At 39.8% G+C, this 21,067-nt stretch overlaps 1 protein-coding gene across 6 annotated transcripts in view; it reads right to left on the reverse strand.

Annotated features, from left to right (window-relative positions):
- Nucleotides 1-21,067, reverse strand: part of PARD3B (par-3 family cell polarity regulator beta) — a 398,273-nt gene that overhangs the window by 96,510 nt on the left and 280,696 nt on the right. For all 6 annotated transcript variants that reach the window (XM_088167895.1, XM_014880259.2, XM_088167897.1 and 3 more), the window contains one exon: nucleotides 531-641. In XM_088167895.1, the coding sequence (XP_088024021.1) occupies nucleotides 531-641 (111 nt within the window). The remainder of the gene's footprint in view (nucleotides 1-530; nucleotides 642-21,067) is intronic.

The raw sequence follows: 21,067 nt of genomic DNA on the forward strand, positions 1-21,067 counted from the left end.
CATCTGAACCTGCTTTCTTCCAGGTGTTTTCTTGGCACATTCAACATTCATTGCATACATATTTCTGCAACAGGTGGCGTACCAGCAGAAAAGAACATACCAAAGTACAAAAATTTGATGGCACTGAAGGCAAAGAGGTCTGAAGTGCTGGAAAACAATGGCAAAAGCTGTCAGAAGAGAAGGGAGGAGGTTCTTGCTGTAGAGAAGTAGAGGAGAAAATTACTAAGTCAGGAATTACAATCATGCCTTGAGAATGGGCAGAGGTGAAACAGATTTTGAAGGAACTGATCTTCACCAGCTAAAACTGAAGCTGGTATTTGAATGTGACAGTGAAGTTCACAGAAACTCCAGGAGAACAACAAGCTCCTATCACACAGCAACTCTGACTCGGCCAAGACTATCCTACTGTTCTGGCTTGCCAGGCCTGACTGCAGTGGGCATTGTCTGGGACAGGCTGGCTGGCTGCTCCTTCAGGAAACCCCTTGCTCTCAAGTTTTTCACTTGAAAACAAAAATGCTGCCATTTCTCACCTTTCACGCTCATCTTTCATTTTCTCCAACTCCTCCTCTTTAAGCATGCCTTGCTTTGGAGTCCCCTTCTGATCTGTCTTCCCACTTTTATCTTCTTTTTTCTTCCCAAATCTGTTAAAAATATCAAAGAAGGAATCATGAGGAAATAATTACAGAAGGAAAAACAGTACTTCTCTATCATAAACCACAGACATTTTAGGCAATCAAAACACTGAGTTTTTAACTTAGTGACTCATAAATTTCCCACATCGCAAGATACGTTATCAGTATTACCTGGGCCATATGCAAGAGGAAGGACTGGTTACAAATTGATTTGGACCCTGTACTTTTGAAAGTTGTTGCTTGAAACTTAGTTGAAAAGCCCTATCAAATCTGAAATGCAGGGCATTGCAGAGCTGGAATATGGCACATTTTAAAGTGGCTGAAGGCTCCTCTTACCACACTCTTGGAAAGTCTGCAGTGGCAGTGGTGTCAGCACCCAGACTGGGCCACTGTTCTGCTCTTATCAGTAACTACTGTCTCTGATTCATGATGCCCTAATTTTAGGATTTGTTCTTTGTTTAAATGAGAATACAATCAGAAAGAATAAAATCTTGCTTTGTTCCAAGAGCACAAACCTAGACAGTTCATAAGAGCTCTTTTTTAAACTTCTGGGGTTTTCTTTCTGCCTAGTAATATACCATCATGTAATATTTATGCTGTGAAAGTCCTCCAGAGGCCCCAGTGGGTTTGGGGCTTGCACTGTTGTTTTATACACTGTACAAATATGCATAACAAGTCTGCTTTACCCAGCCTATAAAAGGTGGCTGAACTGGGGAGCTACATTTAATTTCTGGTGGCGTTAGAAGGAATACTGAGGTCAAATATACTCATGAACCATGGACCAAACAAAAAGTTTAAAAACCTCCCCTCCTCTTCATGAATTTAAAATTCTCAGTTCCACTAGTAAATGATCAACCTGTGTCTCCCCCTGCAAATTAATGTGTCCTTATATGCATGACAACAATGTAGAGAAAAGTAATTACTTCTTGATTAACTATACTACGTTGCAAACTAATTACTCTGACTCAAAACTGCAAACTCTTCTGTGAAAGTCTGCAGCATTGCCTCTGTGATCCTTTTCTTACCCTTTTTTTTTTTCATGTCAGCCCAAACTGCCTCAAGTGGAACAGCTGAACTACTGTGACTATCCTTAAGCTGTAAATCATTGACTTTGTTTCTCCACAGACAAAAGCAGAAATTTTGCAAATAGTCAGGCTCATAGGATAATGATCCAAATTTTTTGTGAATTTAATTAATAATTCTGAGCTTGTAGTCAAATGAAGTTACTGGGAGCTCTGCAGCAAGTTTTCCAGACAATAAGAACTTGGTTAGACAGGGAATGATGGATGTGAGGGAGAGACACATAGCATGTGGTACCAATAAAAAGGGCAAGTTCTACAGGTAGTAACATGAGATGCTTTATTGTGTCTCTGTCAGGGACTGTGCTGGGGAGCAGAGAGAGTCCAATCAGTGCATGGTTTCCTCCTTTTTCCTATGTGTTGCTATAGAGATAGATGGTGTGTTGCATTCTTTGCTTAAAATATACATATACCTTGTCTACAAACAATCTTCAGTCCTTTTTTCATGGTCCCTACTCATTCCAGTGCTTCCAGAAATACAGTACATACTTCCCATGCTTTTCCTCTCTCTGAGTGTAGAGCAGCACACTGATTTCACTACCACTTTCTGAATTCCAGCAGTTCCAAGAGCCTAGAGTCACACACCCCATTGGAAGGTGGTGGTGGTGGCAGTGAAGGCAGCAGTCAGGGAACACGAGAGAGACAGAGGCTGTACACAGAGTGAGGAGAAACAAAGTAAAGTGGTGCACAGGTATGAAATGATCCAGGTGAAAAAGAAAAGCCAAATGAAACTCTGCATACATTACTCTCTACAGAGATGCCAGGCAGCCAAACAAGAAATCACCTGGGTGTGAGCACCAGCAGGCTGCTCCTGAAACACCCCTGCTTTCTGACACTTGCTCTTGCCGGGAAGGGCTCACGGCAGTTTTCTCAAGAGGCCATATTAGCACTTGCATCTTGGTCATAATCCAGCTCTGGTACTTTGTTTATATTCAGGCTCCCTGCTTTTCTCTCATGGTTTCAATTATAGGTTTGTGGAGTTTCATATCTGACTGTAGCATGTATTGATTTTGAAAACATTATTCTTGGGCATTTTGTATTGCTGCAGGGAGTCGAAGTTGGATATGTTGCGTACTCGAGAGAAATGTAAAAAAAAAAAAATAGTCTTTAACATGTGTCCCTTTCAAGTCTAGATATTATTTCTTGCTTACTGGAGAAATACATTTTAAATAAAATAAAGTGACAATTTTGATTGCAATAACCGCCAACATGACAAACTTTACAAAAACAGTGCTGGTTGCTGGTAGAGCTGCTCTTGCCATAAATTTGGCAAGTTTCAGTGTAATTATAAATGGGGAATAATGAGTCAGTCTTGATGAAAACAACTTTTGTTGTTGTGCTGCATTAAAGGCAGTGCGGGCAGCAGGTTAAGGGAGATTTTGCCCTTACGCTCCACTCTCATGGGACCCCATCCTGAGTGCTGCATCCAGCTCTGGGGGCCTCCAACATACAAAAGGATGTGGAGGTGTTGGAATGAGTCCAGAGGAAGCCACAAAGATGGTCAGAGGGCTGAAGCACTTCTCCTAGCAAGAAAGGCCGAGAGAGCTGGGGTTGTTCAGCCTGGAAAAGGCTCCAGGGAGACCTTCTAGCACCCTCCAATACCTAAGGGGGCTACAAAAGCCTCACTGAGAATGGTGAGGCACTGGAACAGGTTGTTCAGGGAAACTGGAGTTGCTGGAGGTGTTCAAGGCCAGGTTGGATAATGCTTTGTGTAACCTGGGACAGTGGGAAGTGTCCCTGCCTATGGCGGGGTGGAGCTGAGTGATCTTTAAGGTTCCTTCCAACCCAAACCATTATATGATTCTGTGACTACTTCTTTGTAATTTTTTGCTTCAGATAGGATTTGTGCAGGCTTACAATTTTGACTTGTTATATTAAATATGCAGCATATAGCTCAAGGCTAGGGAAATATTCAGATGTAGGTTTTCTTTTTTTTTTGGCGTGTTCTGCACATTGCTATACCATAAAAATCCATTCTCTTATTATTACTGTTTTCATTCCATTCTCTTATTATTATGTTTTTCAACTCAACAAAAATCTTGCACAAATATTAGAAAATAAAAGCAGCACAAAATTTAACACTGTTAAGAAAAGCAATATACACAGACAGCATTAAACCACAAAGAGCCCAGTATCATCTCTGTCTGAATTTATACACCCTGTCCTAAAAGTTATGGTCTGTTCATTGATGTGTTCCAATTGCCATGGGCTTCTGATGATAAAATTAACTTCCAGCCATTGTAATTTTGCATGGGTTTATTAAGCACTACAGGTTTAATAGTCTCTACTGCATATTGGAACAACAACAACAAAAAAGGTAGTAAGAGTACGTGCTGCATGATCAAATTAGGTTTGATCATATTATCATTGATATCAGTATGAGGGCCTCCACTGATTTCAACAAGAACAGGATAAAATCTGTTGTCAAATTATACTATGGAATTAATCAAATCCATATTAAAATTCTATGGAAACTGAATGGCCTTAGGATTTGAAAATGCCAATTCTCCAAGCAATGAATAATTGGACTGCAGTAAAATCTGCCTTCTATATTAATACTATTGTCAGCAGAATAAAAACATTAATGAAAAATTGTATAGTACACAAATTTTTAAAATGTCTGCTTTGCTATACTGTGCACAGTCAAATTTGCTTCAACTTAATATCTGATAGATTTATTGCTCCAAAAACCTTTTATAACAAATAGAGAAATATAACTAGAAGATCTGAAAACAAATGGATCAGCTGTATCTTCTCATTCTATAGCCATCTATAATCAATTTATGTCAAATGAAGACACTGGTCATTGCAATGACAGTAAGGAAATAAATCCATGTCTTCCCAGGTTGAGTGAGTGCCCCAGTTCTTTGATTATCCACTGTAAATGCCTGGGAAGCACTGTTAAAGATATTACAGTCCTGTTAACCTTAGTATACTTTTCAGTTGTGAAAGTTAATATTCCAACTACTCAGAGCACAGTTCTCCTGTAAATAAAAACATGAAGGGATTTTCTTTATGTGGACAGATCTTTGAGTGCTTTGTGCTTTTGGGAAAAGCCCAAAGACTGTTGAAAATATGCTGTGCAAGACTGAGGCATTATCCTATTTCTATTAATTTCAAAGCGTGCCCTGCAAACAACTGAAATTGTTCCCTTCAGAAACATTAAGGAAATGAAGTCTCTGATACCAAATGTATGTTGTCTTGCAGTATTTATTGTCATTCTGTTGGCTTATAGCATTAAAGCATATGTATGCTTCTTTCCAAGGATTCTAAAGGATAAAAAAGAAAACAAACTTACTACAGACCTGCTCTGTTATTACTTGGGATAAATGTCTTGCATGCAAGACCTAAAGCTGTGGTCATGGCAACACTTCGTTTCCGTGTGGAGCCGTGGCCTTCCAGATCTCAAATGTGTTGATATTTGCTTCAAGGATTAAAAGGCAGGCAGGTCTGTAAAGTCCCAGACTTCTAAGCAGCAGAAACATCTGGTGGGTGGAACCTTGAAGCAGCTTGCTGACTAAATTCAGCAATTTGTATTTCTTAGCTAATTCAGTTGCCCAAGATCAGGAGTTTCCACTGCAGCTAACAAGGTACATAATGAAAGTACAAACATCTGTGGGAAAATAATTCAAGAGAGCCTATGACACAGTCAAGCAAGACACAAAGCCTAACACTGTCAGAAAATCTTGACATCTCCAGAAATGATCTGTAAAAAACCAGAGTGATTTGTAAAGTACATATAACAAAAGCTCTGACTCTTAGTCATTTCACAGCAAAATGAGGAAAAATGCTGAGATTATTAAAGCAAGTCCCTTATGAAAGGCTAGAAATAACTCTTAAAATTAAATTTAAATGTGAGTAAGAATGAATAAGTGAGAAAGAAAGATAAAGATACTAATAAGGTATGATTTTCAGATCCACACAGGGACTATAAAAAGCTTATTAACTGCCACTACTGCGGTGTGTTTTAAGTTATTTTATCACTCAGCTTTTACGGTAGAAGAAATACTCTAGAAGCAGTACTGTGCTTTGATTAATTGCTTTCATACATACATTTTTACAGAGTATTAAACATTGCTGTAAAGATCCTTAGTGAATCAGACTTGATGGTGATTACAGGCCAGGCTCATTTTACATTTATGTTAATAGCAGCATTAATGAAATACATCTTTCACATTTTTAGTGGCTCTCTAAATACCTAAAAGGTTTGTTACTAAATGTTTACTTACTGGGCAGAGAAGTGTGCCATTGAGTATTACACCAGTGGGATCAAGAGCTTTGCAACAGCTAAAAAAACTACAGAAAGAAAAGAACATGTTTTGGTAAAACATGCTTGATAATTTGAGAATGGAGCACACACAGCAAGGGCTAGGCAACAGTGCTCAAATCTTCACCAATATCCCAGAAGGTTGAAGTGCCTCTGTGCACAAGTTATACAGATGGTAAAAGGGCAGCTCTGTGCTAGGGGGCAGTGGACAGGGGGGGTTAAGCATCTCTTTTCCTGGTCCTCTGCCAGGCCCTTGCTTCCAGAAAGTGGATCCCATTCCCTTTGTGGAGCATTTAGCCCCAGCAACATCAAGATGCCCTTCCCAGTGTACAACACACATTACAGCAAAACCTCCTCATGACAAAGCCTTGCCCAGGAGCAGGTTTTGACCCAGTCTCCCTGCTTTAGGTGCCAATAAGATGATGAACACAGGGGAGGGCTATTTCAGCCCCTGCTGCTCCCTGCTCCTGGGTGGGGACTGCGTCCAATTCTGGGGCAGTGCTCTGTACAACACCAATAATGTTGGGTAAATTGGAAAGAGATCTTGAAAATAAAGATGTCAAAAAGGACTTTTAGTTAGATTTGGTGAGGTTTGCTTGCAGGAAAGACTTTTGCAGCTGGGCTGCTGCCTCCCTGTTCTCCCACTGGTAGGGCTCATTCTCAGGACAGCAGCAAGAGGAGGGCAGCAGAAACAACAGCTTTCCATGGCAAACAACAGTGCAGCTTGGGCAACCAAAACCAGCTCCCCTGAAAAGGGAAAAAATTACCTAACCTCTGATTTATTACATCAGTGGAGGCATGGAACAAATTGTCCAAGTGTGCTATTCTACAATTATTATTTGTGTTTCACAAATGCAGCTGAACTTCATGAATGTAAGCATCCTCATATTTAGACATCTTCAAATTATTATGGGAGATAATCCACATTATGCTAATGCTGTGATCAGAGTTAAAATTATTATAATCAACAGGAAAAGAGGAGTTATGCAGAAGTTGCAAATATTAAAAAAATCCACCTTATAATGCTCCTGTTACATCAGAATTAAGTAAACAAGTGCCATTTTTGTATTTTTAAATTTATTTTTTACTTACTCTACCAGACTGCTGGAGCCAGACTAAAATGACTGAACTTCCAGAACCAGTCTAATGGGAGTAAAACTTATCTTTTAAAAACTCTGATTAAACACAACCTCCCCCCACCCGTTTATTTCTTTGATGCACAAATTAGCATCTTTTCTGCAGCATGCTGAATTAATTAGTACACTGACAAAGAATTAGTCCAGATAAGATCAAAGCTGAAACCATATTTATCTGGAATTTGAAATTAAGAGCAGAGAGTATTAACCCTCAGCACTTCAAGGAGCTTTCCACATGGCACACTTAGTAAGCCTTCTGAGAGTTCATTCAAAATAAATCAACAGTGCAATTTTTTTCCCCCACTGAAGTTTTGCTAAAAGGAAAATAATTTGCCATGAATTCTGCTACAATGCAAAACCGCCTTTAATGCAGACCCTGTACATGCTACTCATTATGTAACTTGTAGGCATCAGTAGAGCAAAGCAAACAATGCTAAGAAAAGATACTTAATCACATTTGTATTAATGCTTGGATTGTCACATTGTTCACAGACTTAAGGGCTACTGAAAGAATTCCCAGCACTGAATGTGAGAAGCTGCCTGCTGTAACACCTCACAGGTAAATAATCTATAAGCTTCAGTGGAAAGGGTCACACACAGAAACTAAATGTCAAACAGAAGCCCTAAATTACACAGTGAAGCTTGAAGTTTACTCTGAGAATTTCAACCATGCGGACAGCAATAAAGGAAAATCTTCATTCCTGGTATCACTGCCTCAGATATTATCTGTGTTTCAGTACCAGATGAAAGACTGGAGGCCATTTCCTATGTGACATGCAGGAGGCTGATCTTTTGCCTAGAAATTGCAGAATGGAGGCAATTTAAATAGTGACCCCCAAAATCTTCTCACCCATCTTCCCAAAGCCTTTGAGCCCCCCATAACCTAACTTTTTAAACTTAAAACTTGTTCTTAAAAAGACAGAGATGAGTTACTGTAACTCATTTTGATGATCAGGTACTAGGAAATTCTTACTAGTAGAGCACTCCTGTTCATCTGAACCATATGCAAAATCTTCTGCAGTATAAAAAATGACCAAAGACAAAACCCAAGCAGTGTGATGGCACCCTAAGACTTGGGCCACCTGAGCTGAAGTGTAAACCCACAAAGTCCATCCACTGAACCAATGGAATGGAATAACTCTCATCAACTACTACATAAACACAGACAACAGAAGGCATCTGTGAAGAGTCATCCTTTATACCTCAAGGAGCTTTATTTTTAGAAAACATGCTGAGGTAGTCTGAGTCCTAGAGGCAGCATTTATGAAAAGGGGTCACTACTACTATTATCTGGCCAGGAAAATCGTAATGTTCAATGGCAGCTATGCACCTGTTTCCATGAAATGATGTTTTAATCGTCCAGTGACCACATTGCTAGTCTTTTCGGTCACCAGGACAAGAATTCTGCATCCTGTGTTACATATACCACAAAAGAAAAATCTGCAGTAAATAAGGACAGCTGTGATTTACAGCTTGATCAGAAGGAGGAAAAAAATCAATTTATGGTCTGTCCAATGCAACAAGAACTGTCTGTTTTTTTTCCACCACATTGGGGAATTACCCTCTATCAAAGTAAGAAATGATTCCCATATATTCTTATTTATCCCTGCTTCCACAGAGCACCAGTTACTTCCCCTTTACAGTGATTTCCCCTTTACAAGCATGTAATTTCTTCTGAAGCGAATACTAATTCTGTTCCAAACCGTGCAGAGAAACATTGCTGTACCTTCCCTGTAAGGGGTCTGTAAATGGCAACCTGCCAACCCCAGGGGAACACGATAATCCCATCCATGTCTTGGGCACGGTAACTCCATATTCAAAGCAAAAGCAAAGAGCCAGCCCTTGACTTTGCTTTCCTAATTTCCATTTCATAGTCCCAGGAAAGGAGAAGGGGAAAGAGGAAAAGAAGCAGGCAGTTAGGCTTGTGATTAATTTTTCTGGATATTTGTTATTATCTGTCATGCAGCAAAAAATTAATGCAGTTTTTGACTGAACCTATTCCTCTAGGGTGCAGTCAGTAAGACAAAGTGGGAGACAAACAGAGTGGCCGTGCAGTCTGCTGATGTTGCCAGCTGCCCCTCCAGAACTACTTGCTGACTTTGTGGTTTCCAAAATCCTGCAGTCAAGTGAGAGCCAGCACACCTCTATCCCAGCAGCACCTCCAGCCCTTTGCAGGTAGCTGAGAACCACTTAAAGGTGGAGCAGGTAAAAGACCAACTGAAGTGAGATAAAGGGTAGCTCTTTGGGTGCCAAATGTGACAAAAACAGGCTGCTGAATTTTTTTCTTTTGTTTCAGGTTTTCTCCTGTGCTTGGGTGTCTCTCATTACCAGCCACATGACCCCAGAATTCACTAAAGTATCAACTATATGTATATGTATAATGCATGTTTGCCAGAGGAAGAACTTTTCATTTTCCTCATATAATAACTCTCATGGTATTCAGTGCTTTTCTTAGCATTTTAGCTACTCAGGCACTTTATGAGAATCTCCAGTTGCACTACAAAACTTTTTGCTCAGCCCTCTTGGCTATGGAAAAACAACATAGAACTGTGACATTATCAGAACTGCAGATACAAAACTCATGAGGCAAATTAAACATACGACATTTGCAAAACAAAACTGAAAACCTGCTACATTTGCACTCAGAGCCATGATATTTTGAGGTGTCAGACTTGCTAATCATCTCACCACTGCAGGGCTCACCTTCTCAAACAAATCACGTGCCTTCCTCCCCTTACATGTCACAGTGGGGATTTGTTGGGGCTCATCTGACTTTCATGAAGCAAACCTGCACATTGTGGGTTCCAACAGATCTCCAAGGAAAAACATCCTTGAAAAATAGCAGGAATACAGAGGACTCCCCTACCTGTTTCAATTGAGACAACATGACAGTCTTCATGAAGGCTCCATTCTGTGGAATGCAGTGACTTTAATGAGGAGTTCATGTTAAGCATGTATCATCATATCCATTCCAATATGAGAAAACGGAGTCATGAAGGGTAAAAATTATGTGCTCAGTTTGAAAGGTCCTAGTCTCTTTCTCTACTGGTTGGCTCAGAGCTGTGATTCCATTACCACTGCATATCCACCTGCCTGATTTTCCAGGCAGTTTGCTATGATGCTTTTGCCCCCCATCTCCTTTAAGGTCTCTCCTCATTCATTTTCTTCTCCCCAACACACTCGCTCTCCTTCTTCTTGCTCCACACTCCTTTCATATACTTTACTGCTGCACTGCTACAGAAATACCTCTTCCTGGGGATTTCTGCTGGAGACTGCACAAAGGGAATGTGTCTTGGGCACTAGTACTCTTGCTTCTGACATAGAGCAGTAATCTGCAGTGAAGACATGCAGAGATCTCTCCAGTGGCTGAGCTACTACTCTTTCTCAGCAGGATGCATTAGCCTTATTTGAGCTCAGGCTCAGAGTACTTGAGAAACTCTGAAGTAAGAGAATTCACAGTAAGGAAATGCTTTCGAAGGGAGACATAGGAGGGAGAAACAGAGCTCTTGAATAGGTAAGGGAGGTTGTAAAGCCAAGAAAACCTCTACTTGATAACTTGCTTTTAGGTTTCGTAATGGATTTTTAAAGCTAAAGCAACACAAATCCTCCTCTGTGCCTTTACCATAGCTGGCATTTTTACAAAGCATTAACATTCAAAGTAAGAGAGGAGTTATGTATATACTGTATTTTGAAAGATGTGTTTTGGCATAACAAATAATAGATGTTTTAGCATTTTTAAACTGTCAAAACCAGTTCTTCTGATAAATAATACCTTCCCTTCCTGGCCTTGGCTATTGTACATTACTAATTAGACATAGTTGCTTGTGGTTAATATCCTTCCCCACAGATTTATTATTAGCTTGTATATTCTTTTCAGTAGAATTGTGCTAATGGTAAGGTCTGCTGGAGGCCAACTGCATGAAGCCACTGGGAGGAGAAATCTGTTTGCCTGTCAAAACAGTGGCTATCAATTAGAACTGTAAATGTGATTCCTTTAAGTGTCTTGGATGGTAACAGAGATTTCCAGTGATGGATTAGGGGGCTGAATCACTTTCATATTGTACTAAAGGAAGCTTTCAAGCAAACAGCTATCTGCATGAAACAAATTCACCTTTTTTTTGAGCAAGTCTAGAAGAACCCGTCTGACTTGCCAAGATTCCCCTCTGCTATTTTCCCAGAAATCCCCAGAAATTAAGCACTTAATGTGGCATACTGACAAAACTGATACTAGATTATTCTGTGGTTTTCTTAGGAAAACTTGGCTTATGATAGCTACAGAAATAGAAGAAAAAAACAATGAAGCTGCTGAAAGACATGATCCATAACAAAGAAGCGATGCAATTCCACTGTTCAGTGATTTGGGATGCAGTCCTGGCACACAGATAGCAATTTCCCCTCCGACACAAGCACCCAGCTCTCATTAGCATCACTAAGAGTTGTGTGGACATACTGATGGGAATATGCTCCCCTGTATTTTGCAGGAAATTAACACCACTCGGGGACTGAAGGAGGCACTGTCTGTCACTCTCAGACATACCCTCTGCCAGTTAATTAAGCAAAAACCTCTGCCACAACTCTCAAGAGGAAGCTCTTCCCTATTCTCCTCGGTACAGCAAACCTGACACAAAGCAAAATGTCAGGAGCAGGACCTAGGAAATGGGGATGTTCAGGGAAGGTGAACTTCAGCCTGGTTTGCCAAGCCCCTCTGCCACCAGTTTTGGTGGAATCTGAAAATAGTCATTAGGAATAAAATTGATTAGTTATAGCTGAGTTTAAGCTTTAAGAAAATATCTTCAGCTCTCATACATTGTGGCTTTTGGTTACTGATTATTTTCAGCAAGAGTAATCCTACAGGGCACGTATAAAAACCAGCCAGCCAGACTGCCAACCCTCCAGGACTCCACTGCTATTTTCATGCCAAGAGAGAGTGACTAACCAATACAGAAAAAAGCAAGGGACTCAAACATACTCACAAAATGTGGCTCTGCAGCTGAAGGACAATGGCTCAGCATGGAGAAGGTTTCATCCAGTCATTAAGCAACAAGCTTTCTCATCAGGCTGATAAGCTAAATTGAACATACTAAAGACTTTTCCTTGGTACCACTTTATAAATAAAAATTAAATATCAGAACCGACTGAAAGTTTTAGTCAATTACATAAACTATACAGTTCTGTCATAAATGTTTGCAACAGTATAGGTCATGAACTGTGAGCCAGAAAATTTCTTTGGAAGATTGCAATGAAAACCTGGCAATCAGTCCTGTTTCTTGAATCTTAGAAGAAGTAATTCTGGTACAATCAGTTAAAGAAATGTATTTTTCTGGACAAAGTCAGAGAAAATTGCTAGAATAGTGTTTAAAACAACAAGTACCTTACTTTGCTGGCTACTACAACCATGTACCTTGAAATTGCATGAACACCATCAAGAGCCTAGATTCCCAAAACTTTTTCCTTCTTTCATATTTCTTGCCTTTCACACGTTGACTCCCAAACACAAATGTTCATACACTATTTTAAAAATAATTGTTATTGCTGTTTATATTGCCAGACAGGTAATTTTTGTGTGATAGTGTAGGGAAAAATCTCAGCTTTCTTGTGCAGATACAGGAATGCTTTGTTCACCAAACAAAGGTTTTTTTCTTCTTTTCTCATTACCTCCACAGCTCCATGTCCTAAGGTTATATTCACTCTTTCAACTATCTGCAATACCAAACCACTAGTGCTAATTTTACCAAGAGTCCAAAATGAGAAGAGATACCTTAAAAATTTTGCATCTTACCATCTTAGCTCCAAGAAGTCACTCTAAAAAGCATCTTTATTATGAGGGTGATTAAAAAAAGTTAAATTCAAAGCCCATAGTGGAATAGAAGACAACACAGATGAAGTCAGTCTGTCTGTCTCTCTCTAAAGCTTCTGTCACAGGAGCTGCCAGTATCACTGCATGAATAAAAACTAAATGGTGTTGATAAAAAACTACTCCAGGCTGTGTAAGCAGTCAATGAACCTAAGCCTCTTTTGTTTCCAAACTGTGCTTGATACAATCACAGTTTCTCCTGAATGTATTAGACATTAGCTGTTGTCCATCAAACAATTCATAGGGAAAAATCCTGGCTTACAAGTTACCCATGAATTACTGAACACAATCAGTATTCACTACCATGAACATTCTGCTTATTCATCATGAACTGCAACTGATCACACGAACTGTTTCTATTTCCTAACTTGATAAATTGTTGTTTAAAAACTACCTTCACAAACACAGGGGAGGAGAAGCCACTCTGCACTTCTTGAAAAACATGTTTTGGCAATGGGCCCAAAAATTTACTGCATTAAAAGCCCTCACAACCATATGAACACAAATTGCACCACACGAGTGATCACAATTGATGAATTACATTTAGCTGAAAGTATTTAATCTGTAAAACAAACTAGAGACCTGACTGTGAAACAATTTAAGCATCTGCATTTCTATTTCTTTGCTGTTTGCTTGGTCTCCTAGCATAGGAAAGGGTGAAAAGAATGTCTAATTTATCAACTATATATACCACTCATCATTTGATCTCTCTATGCCACTATTTATTTTGATTTACGAGTTCTAACATTTAAAACAATTTTTTGTCATGATAATTGAGTTGTCTTTGTAATTTTATTGTTGTGTATCTAGACAACTGCATTAAAGATGTACAGAATTTCAGATGAAGTTTCATTTTTGATTTAGAACGCCATGATGATGCTATTTTGTCATAGTCCTATAACTAAAGAGCCCAGTTGTCTGGCTTCAGTTTTTCTTCTCATGTGGGGAAAATGAAATCCTTTTTTACCCCTCTCCTGGCAGTCATACATCTTCCTGCTACCTCCTGTCTCACTTGTACCACTGTATCTTTTCCAGCTGCTGCTGAAAAGACAAGTATCACTACAAATACAGTCCAGTGATTCTTGGGGAAAAAAAGTAACGGGATACAGGAATGTAAAGCAGAAATTATGGTCAAATCCAAGGTCCTGAATTTCAATAACTGCAAAAAAAAAAATAGCTGCACATGTGGAAAAAACATTCCCCCCAATTCCACTCACAATAGCTAGAAATAACAACTACATGTTTTGTACTGTTAGACATACTTCCTCTAGGAATTAGTTGGCATAGCCAGTAAATAAGCAGAGTTGTAAATGCCTGCTAATGCCCAGTACTTTTATTGGAAATCCTTAACAAAATCACTAGTATTTAACTATTAAGATTGGTTGAAAACTGGTTCTAGATAAGGTACTTTCCTGTTACACAGAGGACAGTGAGAATTTCATCTTACCTAATGTGGCTAGTGGTATTTGAAACAAGTGAAAAAGGAAAAGTAAAGAAATGAAGGTGCCCAAAGGTTCTTATCTTGCTCAAGATGTTTCCAGAAGGTGAAATGGAGATTTTGAAAAGCAAAAAGCTGTGCACTAAATATCTTGAACTCTGAGTTGATTTTATGTTTGTTACGGGAATTTTCTAAAAATGTATTTAGTTGACACCATATTCCAATTTGTCTTACTAGCACAAGTAATCAAAGCCAGAACAGAGGCATGAACAACACCCCACCTGGGCACTCCTTCTTTTTCTAGTAGCTGCTCCCTGAATTCAAGCATGGCTTAGGAGACAAGCTCAAGACAAGCTTTTCATGTCATTGTGATTCCAATCACAGCCTATCCTAAACAATGCTCATTTTTCTGAAGCAAGGCCAAAAGAGAAAGGTCTATTTCATTCCAGCCCATCTTTTTAATTCCCCCAGTAGATTCAGAGTTTACCATTTCACAGAACAGCAGCTCAGAACAAAACTCGAGAACTGACAGTTGAAACTTGTTTATCTGGCTGGATCCTCACAGCTCTGCCTTTCCTACTGCTTCTGCCTGTTACCCTCATCTAGAACAAATTGAATGCAAAAAAAGAAAACAGTACTGCTGTGCACAAGGTCAATCAGCAAGCCTCCTGATCACCAGGAAAATGGGAGTGACAAAGCCTAGAACTCCAGTTGGAATGTGGCAGCAAAGGGCTGCCAAGGAGCAGTAGGATGCAGAGTCTTTCCCACAGAAGTTTTTCTTCTGGGCAAAGGCTGGAGGCCTTGAGGTAATGCTAAGGTTGAGGTAACAAGCTATATTAGCTACTTTGAGATTAACCAATTTTCAACTATGCTGCCTGCATTCTTATCCACCATTATCCACACCCCTCACCTCACCTCAGTATTGACAGAAGTCAGACAGTATTGGATCAAGTGGAACTTAAATCAGAATACACAAGATTGTTTTGATCTGACATAAACTGTAGAGTAGAACTAGTTTTGTTCAGTGAGAAAAATCAGGCACACCAAAGTTGAAAAGAAAAAATGAATACAGTAAATTTATTCAGAACTTTTTTGATCCGATCTACTTTTACTTCAAGAGCTCCTTAGAACTTCTCATCTGAACTCTTAAAAAAATCTCCACTCATTCAAGACCATGCCTTGTACACCACCACATTGAAAAAAGATGTTGCAAGGCTGCTATGCAATTTTGTTTTTCAACACCCTTGTTCTAGGCAGAATGTGTTCATAGCAGAAATGTCATCACTCCACTTTCATTCAATACCAGAAATGTACCTATACAAATCTAGAAGTTCATAATGCTCTGTTTGATGATGCCTGCAGAGCAGGTCGACTTGACTATATTCCATAATCTAGCCTAGCTGGTATTTTTTCCTGCTAGCAACTATTGACAGTATAGATTGCTCAAGAGCTGCAGACAATCATCTGCAGTTGGACAGAGGGGATCAGCACCAGCCCCTGCCAGGGATCTCTCTCCCAAGGCTGTCCTAGGAACACATTCTTCCCAGCTACCTCAGATATCACTGTGATTTCTCAGTGCTACCGTTGCAAAAAAACCCCATACAAATCTTTCCTATCCCTATAATGCCAGTATCTCCCCCTTTACATCTTGGATCTGCAACCAGTAACTCTTATGAGTTATTATTATTATCATCATCCTCTTATTGCAGCTTGCATAAACTACTTGATCTTCCCTTCAAAGGATTCAAGTGACCACCTGCCCAACACATCTCTCAAGCCATTCTGCACAGCTCCAACCAATACATGGCTCACAGTGCAGAAACAGCAGCACTTGCATCAGCAAGCAGAGGAGAGCAGGGCTGCAGCCAAAAACACGGCAGGGCACACACAGGCACCTTCAACACCCAGCTCTGCACACACAGCCAGCTGCAAATGTGTCTTCTCTCAACTTCCTTCTGAATTAAAAACAAACCAACTAGCCCAAAGCAGGCTCTGGGGAGAATACATCTAGATAGTTATCGCTTCCAACTGTCAGAAATAAGCAAAACATCTATCTCTCAAAACATCATTATTATCTCTAAGGTAGGTAGCCCTGCCTAGTACCACGTACACAGGGAAGGATAGTAGACTGGATTAGAAATTTAAGGAGTTACTTCTAATTAAGAGGCAATTAGCAATCACTGAAATTATGATCTCTCCTGACCCTCACAAAAGCCTAGGTCAGGAGGTATGGGAAGTGAGCCATGGTGTTCCTCATGGCTGGGAGCTGCCTGCTGGCTGGAGGTGCAGTAGGAAGCATCTCCATGACCAGGGCAACAGGGTGCAGGTATGATGTAAACGTGTGCCTACTGAGCTATAAATGTATTTAAATACTCACATAATCATACCCATATGTAAACACACCACATTTTGCAGTACACGCTTATTTAAATATGTACATACTTAAATAACAGAAATCTAAGTGGGAGTCTAACTTGCCGCTTTCTCTCATCACTGTGGGCCCAGCCCAATTCTTGATGAAACAAACAGGAATTTATAAGTAGTCTTCACTGAACATTAGGCCTCAGATGTCCCCCATGGTTCTCTCCTGTATATATACTATCAAAATTCTTTAGCTGCTTAATATTTCCTGTGGCCACATATTACAGTGATTAGTTCAGACAAGGGAATATCAGGACACAGAGGCTTGGTGAGAAGAGAGGCCTGGGAGCTTCAGGCTAGTGAGAGAGGAGAGATTTCCGCCTGTGCTCCTTTCAGCACGTACTTCTTCATCAGATAAATATAAATAAGTAGTACAGCAGTTGTTCAGTGAGCAGCTTAGGGACATATTGTTCCCAGTATCCTAATTTTCCTGACACAATTGGTAAATTTAGACATCTAATTAACAGTCTGTGCCATTTATCAGGTTACTTGTTGCTGTTTTTTTGTTTTTTTTTTTTAAGGTCGTCAATTAAGCTTTCCATACCTTTGACATATTCTCCATTTTCAGACTGAGTCCTAGGCCTCTCAGAATGATTATGAATGCTTCTAACACATCCCAGTTCTGTTTATGTGGGCTTTACACCGTCCCAGGGAGATGAACCAGGGTCATCTCTACAGCTAGTTTCAAAATAATAGTGTAACACCTGCATGTATGGGATGGAGCAGCCCAAGCAGGAGAAAAAAAGGAAAGAATTTACAGTTCATCTCTAAAAAGTCAGCTGGGGTACAAGTTCATTCACTAAGAGCCATTATAAAACATCTGCATATTTGTTGACATTTTCATAATTACATTTCCAACTCTCACATTTTAGACCTTGCTGCTCTACATTTAAAAATGCACATTTTTACCTTTGCTTATTTACCCTCTTTTGTCTTAGTAGCTCTTGCCTCTAGCATGTAAGATTTTCCATAGTGAAATATTTAACCCAAGTGGTGACATTATTGGAAGAGGAAGAGAAAAGGAAAGGAAGAGAATTCAAATAAAAAGGAAGATCTATTCCAGATTCACTGCCACACGCATACACAAAAGTAGCTTGGAATGCTATGACATATACATGTTTTGTTTACAAAGTAGAGTCTTTGACCAGACCAGTGCTGCAGACCTGCCTTAATATGAATCCTCTTTATAAACTGTGGTTATTGTCACTTCTTTGCCAAAGAGTAACTAACATGAATGTAGCATATAAATTATACCCCCTCACTCCCCCTTCCCACACAGGTAAGGTAAAATGGATCTTTAATTTTATGCTTAGCTAAAAAAATACAGCTAAATATGCATAGGCATCAAGCTTCTATAATGATATTCCAGTCTGAGAAAGGTAGATACAAAATGAAATAGAGAAGGCCCGAGAGAAGATGAAGCTCTCTTCACACCAGATATTTTGCTCCTGGACCATTCTGATAATTGTCAGAAAACCACTACCAGAAGCAGGCACGGGAAGAAAAAAACTCTGCAGAAGTATCTATTTGTACCTGCTCAAATGAGACATGTGTTGCTTTATTATGTCAGCAATAATAACCCAATTAAAACCTCAAGGTAAATTACCTTCAGGATCATGTGTTGATCACGTGAACCCTGTTCACAGAAATGTGGGACACTAAGGATCAAAAATGCCTGCAGTGAATGTTTAGTAGGAAAAGACACTCCACACCATTATGCAGTGCCAAAGAAAGCTTTGCTACACCTTTCTGTTTTGCATGTGATTTAAATGTTCAATTTTTAGGGTGGAGTTGCTGTTTGCTTTGGCAGGTTCTATGAGGTCCCCCACAGACCCCCGTAGAACTGGAAGAAAAAAAATCTGACAAAGATTTGTAAGAGATTTAACACCTTGTAGTAAAAAACTGGTCTGACATCAATCTAACATCAAATAAAAAAGGCCTCCTACTGTGACTCTTAGCAGATCACCTGACCTCTCGTAACCAAGTCTGACCCTACAGCGTGCAGCTCCAGGGCAGACCAGCACTCCTGCTCCCCAGCATCCCAGAGCCTTGGAAAGAGCCATCCAGAGCAGCCCCTGAGTATCCCTGCTAGGATACTGCCCAAGGAGACGGGAGGAAATCCAACCACCCTGCCTCCCCCCATTCCTCTACTAGCAGCACTGCTGCTACCTTGTGGCAGCTGCAACCTGCTGGGAGAAGCCAGGGCTTCCTGGGTCCTTCACTCTACCACTGACCACTTTTGAGCACTCCAGGCTCCCTAGGAAACAGTCTCAGCATCAAGGCTGGGTACTCAGGGAAACCAAACTGAGTTTTCAAAAACATCACTGATGCTTTTCACTGCTTTCCTCATCCCGACTTGAAATAACTTCAGCTGGGCTCAAATTTCTGCACTGTGCCTGGAAATGAGGGCTCTTGAACACAATTCAGTAATAATAAACTGGGCAGCATATGAATTTTAAGGCTTTCTCTTCAATTCTTTTGGTAGCTCCTTCATGCTATGGACAGATTTCCACAGGAAAAGCAGTAACTCAAGTTTGCTGGAATTGTGTCGCACACATGCTGGGAATACAGTCTGGCTGATACAAAGAAATCTGAAGCATTTCCTATCAAGATATTCACATTGGAGACCATCACAGAACTCCAGAAATTCAGGTCACAGGGAATTTATTTTTCTGAAAAGGATCAAACATTAGGACTAAAACAGAAAAAGCATCTTACAAATTTAAGAACAAGGTTGTGACCAGTGGCTAGTAAAAATCTACACAATGTCTGTGAAGAAAATAATTATTATTGGTTGCCAAGGTGAAAGGAACACCTTTGACTGAAGAGTAACAACTAACTTGAGTTAGCAGAAACCTTGATTGAAACCATTGTGTTTTACTCACTCTCTGTGGTTGATCATGCCTAGGGAGACTTCCTTCATTATATAAAGCGTGTAGGAGATAAATGGAACAAAAATCTCTAGGATAGTTAGGTCAGACAACATACACCACAGTGACACATTTTCCTCTATGAAGCCAGAAATTTCCAGTCCTCAGACGTGACAGATGTGTCAAGTTTACTTTTCTAGGGGAAAAAAAAGCTGCTGTTATAGGTCTGGCTAACCCTTGTGAAAACCCTTAATTCACAGAACAAGTGTGGAATCCTGTTTGGGAAAAGCTGATCTCCCGGTTCATGCCTTGAAGCTACTACATGCCTTAAGTACCCTGACAAGATTTTGAATCAGACAATAAGGATGAAACAGAGGACGAGAGACTGTTGGGACACCAAGAGTGAAGGGGGGGCAGGATGAGAACAGCAGATGGTAACATTTGTTACATTTCACTTTCACAGCCTAAATAAGTCTAAAATCCAAAGCAACTATGCTGCTCCGATGTAATTAAGCACTTCACTAATGTGAAAAACCTTTCTTTATGACACACATCAGAATACAGATGAAAGTTGCCTCTGAATGGCCGCTCCAAAAAAAACCCACCCTAATCAAAGACATTTGCCAGCCTTATCAAATACAGATGCACGAAGTTAGGGGCTGAAGAACAACTCTGTTAGCAACAAAAACTGGCAGCAAGTCTTGGGTAGATTCAAATACCTTAAAACAGAATTTAACTCTTCATCATGTGAAATTCTAAATAGAACTGGAGGTTCTTCAATGTCCAAACACACAAAATAATGTTGAACACATGTAGGTCTTCAGTGTACTTTTAATTCAACTTAACTTAACTAGCACATTCTAGTACACAAGGAAAGAATATGAACTACTGAACTTAGTGTTGTGGAAGGGGAAATGCAAAAGCTGCAGAGGACCAGCTATGTTCTACCCAAAAAGGAAGTATCCAGCTTCCACAGCTGGCTGTTGAGACCTCGAGAACATTGGAGTTAGAGAGTTACAAGCACGTTCCAAAAACCTACGAGGCACTGCACTTACCTCCACAGTAAGAGCAATTACTCTTTACTTTGGAAAAAAAAAACAAACTCAATTTTCTAAAACACATCACAGGCAAGACTTCATTCTGTATTATCTGTGAAGAATTAAGAGCACAAAATATAACTCAAAAGTAATGGGCTCTGTGATAAATTAAGACATTCCTTTCATAGATTATAGTGCATTCCCTGTCACATTAAGGCATTTTGAGCTAAAAAGACAACCTAGAGATTGATTGGACTATTTTTTTCAATAACTGAAGGGATTATATGCCAACATTTATATTCCAAACAGTTTCCTTAAACCTCATTGAGGATA

The sequence above is a fragment of the Sturnus vulgaris genome, chromosome 7 (genome assembly GCF_052056855.1).
Source record: "Sturnus vulgaris isolate bStuVul1 chromosome 7, bStuVul1.hap1, whole genome shotgun sequence".
NCBI classification, from domain to species: Eukaryota; Metazoa; Chordata; class Aves; order Passeriformes; family Sturnidae; genus Sturnus; species Sturnus vulgaris.